Source organism: Portunus trituberculatus, chromosome 24 (genome assembly GCF_017591435.1).
Source record: "Portunus trituberculatus isolate SZX2019 chromosome 24, ASM1759143v1, whole genome shotgun sequence".
NCBI lineage: Eukaryota > Metazoa > Arthropoda > Malacostraca > Decapoda > Portunidae > Portunus > Portunus trituberculatus.
In genome coordinates, this window is record NC_059278.1 from 4,899,644 (window position 1) to 4,909,643 (window position 10,000).

General features: G+C 44.0%; 1 protein-coding gene across 4 annotated transcripts in view; it reads left to right on the forward strand.

Moving 5' to 3' along the window:
* LOC123508254 (hemicentin-2-like) overlaps positions 1–10,000 on the forward strand; it is an 84,141-nt gene that overhangs the window by 50,417 nt on the left and 23,724 nt on the right. For all 4 annotated transcript variants that reach the window (XM_045261828.1, XM_045261825.1, XM_045261826.1 and 1 more), the window contains exons 3-6: positions 1,821–2,020; positions 2,680–2,811; positions 4,287–4,559; positions 6,839–6,993. In XM_045261828.1, coding sequence (XP_045117763.1) covers positions 1,821–2,020; positions 2,680–2,811; positions 4,287–4,559; positions 6,839–6,993 — 760 coding nt within the window. The remainder of the gene's footprint in view (positions 1–1,820; positions 2,021–2,679; positions 2,812–4,286; positions 4,560–6,838; positions 6,994–10,000) is intronic.

The window sequence follows — 10,000 nt, forward strand, 5'->3', positions numbered from 1 at the left end:
GTCCAGGAAGAATCGTGAGAAGGAAAATAATCGTATAGCAACAAGAGAAAGGTGGAGGAGGAGTAGGGAAATAAGAAAAAAGATATAATAGAAATGGAGAAAAAGCAATAACAACGACTGCAGAAAAATTGGAGAAACGAAGCAAATTGCAAGAGTAGTAGTTGTAATAGCAATAGCAGCAACAATACCACCATTAATAGCATCATGAGTAGCAGTATCTGCAGTAGCAATACAGCAAACACACACACACACACACACACACACACACACACACACACACACACACACACACACACCGCGTAGTGTAGTGGTTAGCACGCTCGACTCACAATCGAGAGGGCCGGGTTCGAGTCCCGGGAAGCGGCGAGGCAAATGGGCTAGCCTCTTAATGTGTGGCCTCTGTTCACGTAGCAGTAAATAGGTACGGGATGTAACTCGAGGGGTTGTGGCCTCGCTTTTCCGGTGTGTGTTGTGTGTGATGTGGTCTCAGTCCTACCCGAAGATCGGTCTATGAGCTCTGAGCTCGCTCCGTAATGGGGAAGATTGGCTGGGTGACCAGCAGGCGACCGAGGTGAAAAAAAAATTACACACACACACACACACACACACACACACACACACACACACACACACACACAGGAGAAAGACGTGACTTGTTCCTCCGCTCCTGCCGGGAAGCAAGGTGACCCCGGGTATTGTTTCCTGGGCTCGAGTCCCTCAGGTATTCTCTACCACCAGGTGGGCGGCGCTCCAGCGTGAAAGAAGACAAACACTATGATTTGAACTCAGAAACTCATGGTTGTGAGCCCACTACGCCAAGACCGATACCACCGAGGTCCGGTGCGAAGCTAGCTGGGGTGAGCCGTTGAGGGTTGATGGATTGGCGGCGTCACCTCCCTGACCCTCGCAGGCTCTCGTAAGCAGCGCTGCCTCACAGTTTAATTAATGCTGAGTGATGCGCCTCGGTAATGAATGAGGCTGATTCATTCGAGGCTCCGTGGCCGGATTGAAACACAACAGCTCTGCAGACGCAACTTGCTTTGCTACGTAGTTCAAAAGACGTTTTTCCCAACAAGCTGTACACTGAGTATTTCAAGCTGACCCAAACCATAATACGATTCAAGCCTTTCACTCGCTGGGTCGTTAGTGCTTACTCCGAGTGTCCTGAACAGCTTTTTTTTTTTTTTTATACCATGAGGGCTTTTCACGGGAATATATGGGCTAAAGGGGATACTTTTTAGGGTACCTCCTATCTCAAAGCCCACCCGCTAGGAAACCGTTGCCCAGAGTGAGGAAGCCCAACCTGCACTCAGACCGTGGACAGGATTCTAACCCGTGCGCTTGGAGACCCCTCAGATCCCAAAGTACGCATGGTTCCACTGTTACATTTCCCCCTTCCTCTTCACACTCTGTAGCAACTTTAATTATCTTCAAGTGAATGAGGGAAATAAGACGCCAAGAATTATGCTAACTTCATGACTCAACCATTGGCCTTCAGTGCAGCATGTACGGCGAGGCGCCTGAAGGGTGACGAGGCCTGGGTGTGTGCTGGTCCTGTTTGGCCTGAGCGGCAGCCACTCACTCACCATGAAGCACAAAACTCATCTAGATTTCCATGACCTCTCATCCTCAATATCACACTCAGTGAAAATAAAAGTAGACTTATAATATCCAAGAACTGGCCGTACCGGGTATGCTGAGGGCGCCACGTGACAAATACAGCTGCCGTGAAACATGCACTGCGTCACTAAGGCCACCGCTGAATCATACCTTGGTGTTGCAATTATGGATTCAATTTTGTATTTTCTTTCTTCACTCAGGCTGGATGGGCGGCAGGAGGTGGAGATGGAGTGGTGGGACAAGACGAGGTTGGGTTCCCGCGCCGCCCTTCAGGTAGGCGCGTCTCTGGCCTTGCTGCGCCTCGCCCCCCTCACCGACGCTGACCAGGGCCTCTACACCTGCCGTGTCGACTTCAGGAGCCAGCCCACCAAGACTACACGTGTTAATTTGACGTTAATTGGTGAGTGTTGAAGCTCTCTCTCTCTCTCTCTCTCTCTCTCTCTCTCTCTCTCTCTCTCTCTCTCTCTCTCTCTCTCTCTCTCTCTCTCTCTCTCTCTCTCTCTCTCTCTCTCTCTGCTCCTACTCCTCCGCCAAAACAACAACACACAAGAACACTCATTTAGATTTAGTTTCGGGCTCATTACGAGTGTTTCCCCTCACCTGTTTGCTCTCTCCTCTCACTCTCTCCTGCTATTGTTTCCCCTCAGCCCTAGCCTTAACCTTTCCTTTCTTTCCTGGCACCAATGTTGAAATCCTTGCTCAGCTTACTAGTATTGATAGTGGTAGCAGTAGTAATAGTTATAGTAGTGATAGTAGTAGTAGTAGTAGTAGTAGTAGTAGTAGTAGTAGTGATGGTGGTAGTAGTAGTAGTGATGGTGGTAGTAGTAGTAGTAGTAGTAGTAGTAGTAGTAGTAGTAGTAGTAGTAGTAGTAGTAGTAGTAGTGATGGTAGTAGTAGTAGTAGTAGTAGTAGTAGTAGTAGTAGTAGTAGTAACAGTAGTAATAGTAGTAGTAATAGTAGTAGTGGTAGTAGTAGTAGTAGTAATAGCGCCTCTTCAGCGTCCTTCTGCAAACTGACGCTACTGATCCCCCCCTCTCCATGTGCGTCTGTCCCCCTCAGTGCCGCCGGCCAGCGTGAGTGTCCTGGTGGGGGAGGGCGTGGAGGGAACCAACACACCACTCCTGGCCAGTTCTGTGGTGGGGCCTTACCTGCTGGGGGACGTGGTCGTGTTCACCTGCATCGCCCATGGAGGTGAGTGTGCATCCCCGGCAGGACAGGTGGGCTGGGAGGGCTCCGTTTGCATCATCTTACCTGTATTTCCCAAGAGGTATGAGGATTTGTATTAAAGGTAAGATACGTTTGATCAAAGAGGTGTCCCCTTGTCACCGTCCCCCCACCACCACTCCACCACCACCCTGCACTTTCATTCCCCGCTGCTGCCACCCAGAAGGTCACGGCCATTCTTCATCTCTGCCATCCCTCCTCCCGGTTAACGCCACTCCTCCACCCAGCCGCCCAGCTATCCATTCTTCCTGCCAATCAGTAAACTAACCTCCCAGACAGCAAGCCGCGCAGCTACCCACCCATACTAACAACCATGCTTATTGTACCCAACCAGCAACCTAATCAACTGCCCGTGTACCAAACCTTTCCAGATGTACCTATCCAAACAACCCTTAGTCCAAACAGTTATCCACTCAGCCATTTACCTTATCCACTGACACAACCACTCAACCGTCCAGTCACCAAGTCACGCATCAACCCAATCAACTAAAATATTCAACTGGGTCTGCTGGAGTTGTCCGCGGTGTAACTAAACTTTGGCTAATGAAGTTACTGCATCGCTGGCCGGGCTTGCGGGGAACCAAAGGGACGCCCAAAGTATGCCTCTTTATCTCCTGGTGCCCCGTGAACACATTCCTCGGCGTCCCTCGAATCCTCCTTCCACCATGCAAAAGTTGGCGAAAGTCTGAAAATTAGCTACTAAACGTGTGACTCTTTTGTGGTAAGTTTATTTGTGTGGTGTTTGCAAGGCGGTGATGGGGGTGCTCTCTCTCTCTCTCTCTCTCTCTCTCTCTCTCTCTCTCTCTCTCTCTCTCTCTCTCTCTCTCTCTCTCTCTCTCTCTCTCTCTCTCTCTCTCTCTCATACGCCAGGAACAATTTCGCTGCAAAAAGTAATTTAATAATCCTTCCCATATACTAAACAAAGCCTGGCTGAATGTGTGTGTTGTTATTTGTGATGAGTAAATGAACAGCTGTGTGTGTGTGTGTGTGTGTGTGTGTGTGTGTGTGTGTGTGTGTGTGTGTGTGTGTGTGTGTGTGCCCGATCATCATCACCACACTGCTACACCATATATTTAATTTCTCTGTAGTGCCGCATTTGTTTAGAGGTTGACACAGCAAGTGGGCAATACGAATCAGCCTGTATTTTTCAGAGAGAGAGAGAAAGAGAGAGAGAGAGAGAGAGAGAGAGAGAGAGAGAGAGAGAGAGAGAGAGAGAGAGAGAGAGAGAGAGAGAGAGAGAGAGAGAGAGAGAGAGAGACTCCTACCCACACACACACACACACACACACACACACACACACACACACACACACACACACACACACACACACACACACACAGAGAGAGAGAAACACGGAAAAGAAAAATAGCATGAGTAATAGCTTCCATCCATCAAGAATGGCAACTGCACATTACTGACCTCCTTTCCTACCCTCCCCCAGGCAGACCGCGCCCCTGGGTTGTGTGGGCGGAGGGCTCCAGGGTGGTGGACGCAGAAATGGAGTCGGAATCATACACGAACATCACGGACACGCTCACGGATAACATTAACCAGACTACTAACATGCTGACGGGGGCGCAGATGGAGGAGCCCTTCAACACCCTCACCCTTGGGCCCCTCACTCGCAGCCACCTGCTGGCGGAATTCACCTGCACCGCCGCGAACTCTAACCTGACGAAGCCTGCAGTCCTTCAGATCACCTTGGAAATGAGCTGTGAGTCTTGCCTTTCGTTGTGTTCAGGAATTTCTGTTATCGTTTGTTCCTTGACGTTCAATTAAAACGGATATTCTCAAACTAGGCTGCTATTGCTTCCATGGATACTGAGGAGAATTTTCGCGGGTGTTTTGTTGCGTCTCGGTGTGGTGTCACTGTCATTAACTCTTTGTGGTACCTTTACGTGGCTTCTGTGTGTCGTATCGCCAGAGTCACCATTACAAGTGTACACCTAGCTCTTCAGATGATCCTTGTAATATCAATCATCTTTATTAGTTCAGACATATACTCTGCTTGTTTCGTTAACTGGTGCTTAAGGTTCCGAAATCTGTCCCTCAGAAATTATTACAGTTACTAAATTTATTTATGACACTTTCCCATAGAGGCCGATGCTACATTAAACATAAGTCACTGTCCCTTTTACATAAGAAATATATAGGTAATTAAAAGTTCAAAAAACTACCGCCATGGGACACTTCAGTCTCCAGACCACTTCATAAGCTGCCAATAATAGATATATAGTGCTATCCATTTTAATGAAACCGTTCACATGCATACGGTAAAAAGCACCTGTCTGATGTTTAATTATCTTTGCATAAAAAACAATGAGTAATTAGCCTGCAATATTCGTCCATTACTACATCATGACAGCCGTGAAAGTGTGCACTGCTGCAGGTGAACCGCGCCACACAAAGGCCGCGCCTCTCAACAGTCCAGGAGTGACGGGGTCCTTCTTATCAGATGTTATACACCACTGTCTGACGATCCCCTTCTCTGCTGCGTCTATTGCTACTATTACTATTACTACTACTATTACTACTGCTACTACTACTACTAATAATAATAATAATGATAATAATAATAATAGTAATAATAATAATAGCGTAAGTAATTATAAACACTCACAGTAACAATAATGATGTCGAGAAAATCCTTAGCCCTGGCTGTGATAATTAATAACCAGATGATATTGGCAGCAGTGCATCTGATTCCCTTCATGACAGATAATCAACTCTTTGTCTTTGTAGCGTCGTGGTGTAGCTGTTCATTATGGTGGTGCTGGTGGTGGTGGTGGTGGTGGTGGTGGTGGTGGTGCAGAAATTACATACCCACACGTAGTTCATTAGAAAGACAAATACCTTCCTTACCGATTTATTCAAGCAATTTTTCGTATTATTTTTTTTCATGTGTGTGTGTGTGTGTGTGTGTGTGTGTGTGTGTGTGTGTGTGTGTGTGTGTGTGTGTGTGTGTGTGTGTGTGTGTGTGTGTGTGTGTGTGTGTGTGTTCGAATTGCAGTGTAAGCTGGAATAGAACGGAGAGAATAATATTAACCTCAAGTGAGACTCTTTTCATCCCACTTCTTTATCTTCTTTTTCTTTTTCCTAGCCACGCTTCATTTATTTGACTGAAACTTTTACCTTCTTCATTTTCATCACGTCTCTCGTTCTCCTCTCGTGTTATCCTTTCCCTTTGCTCTCCTCTTCTTGTTCTTCCGGTATCATGCATTTTGTTTTTTTTTTACGTTCTCTCTCTCTCTCTCTCTCTCTCTCTCTCTCTCTCTCTCTCTCTCTCTCTCTCTCTCTCTCTCTCTCTCTCTCTCTCTCTCTCTCTCTCTCTCTCTCTCTCTCTCTCTCTCTCTCTCTCTCTCTCTCTCTCTCTCTCTCTCTCGTTTTATCATTGTATGAATATTTTGCTTTCATTTTACTTCTTTCCCTGTTATCTCCCTCTCGTCATGTTTTTATTCTCTACCTCCTTTTCCTGCTCTACCCTCCTCTTCATCTTTCATCTCTTCTCACCCTCTCCCTTACTTATTCTTTTCCTTTCTATCTTCCCTCTCTAATAAATCTCTTCTTATTTTTCACCTTGTCTCTATATTTTCCCGTTTCTTTGCTTCCCTGCTTTCCTTCGTCCCTGCTTTCCCCCTTTCTTTCCTCTCTCTCTCTAGTGATTGCAAATATATATGACCAGAATAGACTCAGTTATGTTATTCAATTAAAGAATAGGTATGGCAGGGGGACGCAGGTATATATATTGTTGCTTTCTGGGTATTACAGTGACTGATTCGTATAAATCTCATGTATTTTTTGTGTATGTTCTTGTATTTATATTGTAATTTATCGTGTTTCTTTTCCTCGTCTCATTTCCTTTCATATTCTTCAACTATTCCTTGTATGTTTATGTTTTAATTAATCTTTTTCTCCTTTTCTTCTTTTCTTTCTTTTATCTCTGTCTTTTTTTCCTTCTTCCTTCTTCCCCGTATCCTTCCCACTCCCCTGCAGTGCCCCCGCTTACTGTGACCATCCAGCCTCCACAATCGAAGGCTCTCAAGGCAGGGCACTCCTACCAAGTGGCGTGCGTGGTGGTGGGCGCGCGGCCTCCTCCTGCCATCACCTGGTGGAGCGGTCATCAACAGGTGCTCGAGGCCACAGTCACGGTGAGTGCTTCCTACGCCGCATGATATTTTTTATATTTTCCCTTGGCTTTTCCTCTTCCGTAGATTTCCCTCCAATGTAGAATGTTTCTCTCTAGACTTGTCTCTCTGCGTATAGGATATTCTTTTTCTCCGTGCGTTTTTTCTCTAGCGTAGTGTGTTTTCCTGTAGACTTTTCCCTCCGAAAGTAGGATATTTTCAATTCGTATATTTTCCTCGAACGTAGAATTTTTTTTCCTAGTAGGCGTTTTTCCTCTGGACATGTTCCACGAGAGTAAAGTAGTTTTCCTATTGCCACTTTTCCCTTTCTGTACATTTTCCTCGATTGTAGAATATTTTCATACTTTCCTTTTGTACTCGTTTTCTCTCCAAAACATTTACATCATGATTTATGTATTTTCCTACTGAATATTTCCCCTTTCTGTATATATCTCCCTCTAGACACTTCCCCTTTCTCTTTATTCAACCAGTAGTGTAACCTGACCTAACCCCAACCAGTAAAAGCAGCAATACGTTCAGTCTGCGCCTCGTCACCAGAACAAAGCTGTCCATTAACTTCCAAGGGAACAAATGCCCTCAAGAGAATTTGTCTTAAGTGGAATCTGTGAGGGGGAAAATATCACAGGGAAATTTCTCAAGAGGGGGAATGTGTCCTGGGGGAATCTATGAAGGGAAGAACGCCAGGACGGTAAATTGTTCAGTTGAAAGATGTGACCGTGGTTGGCATGCGTCTCGGTCAGGATCACGTGAGGTCAGAGGTCAGAGGGGAGTGGTTAAGGGGTTTATGTAATGTGAAGTGCGTCTCTTTGAGGGGCTTACTGAAGGTCAGAGTTCACGTGGGTTTGTGTTGCTTTGTTAGTTCAGTGAGACGGTAGAGGTTAGATCGGTTTCATGATTGATTAGTTTTACCATCATCATTATCATTGTTACTCTTATTGCTGATGTTGTTGTTACTGCTACTGCTACTGCTACTGCTATTGCTATTGCTATTGCTGCTGATACTACTACTACTACTACTACTACTACTACTACTACTACTACTATACCACTAGTGCTACTCTTAGTCCTACTCCTACTTCTAGTTCTACTTCTAGTACTACTACTGCTACTACAATACTACTACTACTACTACTACTACTACTACTACTACTACTACTACTACTACTACTACTACTATTCATCGTTGGAGTTTTGATGGTCGGGGAACATAAATGGAGCATTCATTGTCATTTTAGAGTTAAATCCCAAAACACACTGTCGGTTCGTCTATTTGTGGGTGTGTCCACTGAAAAAAAAAAAAAACATTGAATTGATACTAATGAAATTTGGCAAAGGGATGTTCTGCCAGCGCTGAGTAATTCTGGTAATGATAATAATAGAAGGAAAAAATTATGACAATGATAATGATGATAATAATAATAACAATAAGAAGAAGAAGAAGAAAAAGAAGAAGAAGAGGAAGAAGAAGAAAAAAAGAAGAAGAAGAATGTGAGCACAACTTTTACTACAGCTGTCATCATCATCATCATCATCATCATCATCAGTCAGTGTTATTCATTTATCACTATTACTTCATCATTATCATTCCTTTGTGTTAGGTTTTCGGCTTGGTTGTAGTCCCGTCGCCTCTTCTCGTGTTTTCACCACTCTGTGCTACACTTTTCACCTTCTGGTCGCTTAAAACTCAACTCAAAGCTCTCCAGTTTAATCTCAAGTATTTCTCTGAGAAGCTTTAAATTCTGCTACATTAAAAAATTTACGATGAGTTTACACCGAAACACTTCCTGTCCTGTGCTTGCTTTGTAAACCGTTTTATCATCTTTCTTTTCCTCGTGTTTCTCTTTCCCTTTTTGCCTTTTCTTTCCACTTTCTTCTCATTAAAAAGAAAAGTTTAATTATAACTTATAATTGATAAGATTTTTGGGGGGAATAAACTTTTGTGGCATTTTTCTTTTTATATATAAGTTTATAAAGTCAGGATGAAACTTGATACTTACTTTGATGAGATTCAGGAGAGTTTGTGTTCCCTGGTGTTGCGTGGCCAAGTGTCGCCGTCCAGTGTTCCATATCTTTGCCTCCTGGTGTTCTCTTTATATTTTCAAAGTGTTTCTAGTGTTACTTTTTTGTTTGTTTGTGTGTTTTGTAATATATGTCGCCTTGTGCTCTAATAAGTGTTCTGTAGTGTTTCTGCATTTGGTCGTCTAAATGTTCTGTATAGTGTCTGTCTTTGCGTGAGTTCTGTTGACTTCTTGTTTTTGTATTTGTTATGTGATGTATATGTGCCTAAGTGTTTTGTTGTATTTCTGCCTTTGTATGTGTCCTGTAGTGTCTGTATATGTATATGTGTGTGTGTGTTCTGCAGTGTCTCTATGCTTTCCTAAGGTCCATATTCAGAAACGTTTTGCTCTCTCACCACGATTATTTTTAAAGGCTACAGAAATTATTAGCCGGGTTTTCAAGAGTGTTTCTCCAGTTAATGATATAGAAATCTTGTCACTCTGCCTCTAGAACCATAAAAAACACCTTAAAAACTCGTGTGAATTTGAATAAAGTGTTTGAGAATACAAGCCTAAGTGTTGAAATTAAGTTACATAGATATCCAGACCACAAAAAATTATCCGGTCCTCGCGAGGTGATCTGATCTAGGACTACGAAGGTCATAAGGTGATAACGGAGAGTAAAGCAGAAGGATGGAAATATTTGTCAGCTTCTCATTCTCATATTCCCAAAAATCTGGTCTCTGTCCGACATTTCCTGCATGTTTTCCAGGGTGAAAACTGTTGAAAAATACTTGTTCAGAATTTTACTCATCTCTTCCCCTAAACGAACAAACTCCCCATCAGATGCCTTCAATAGCCATGTTATTTCTCTGTTTTTCGTCCGTTATATCTGATAGAATTCTTTCGTGGTCAGTGTTGGGTTGGCCAGCTACCTTTAGTTAACACGAGGTATCTCTCCTGAAACATGTATATGCTATATGACCAGACACTGGTTAACTTGAAGGTGGACA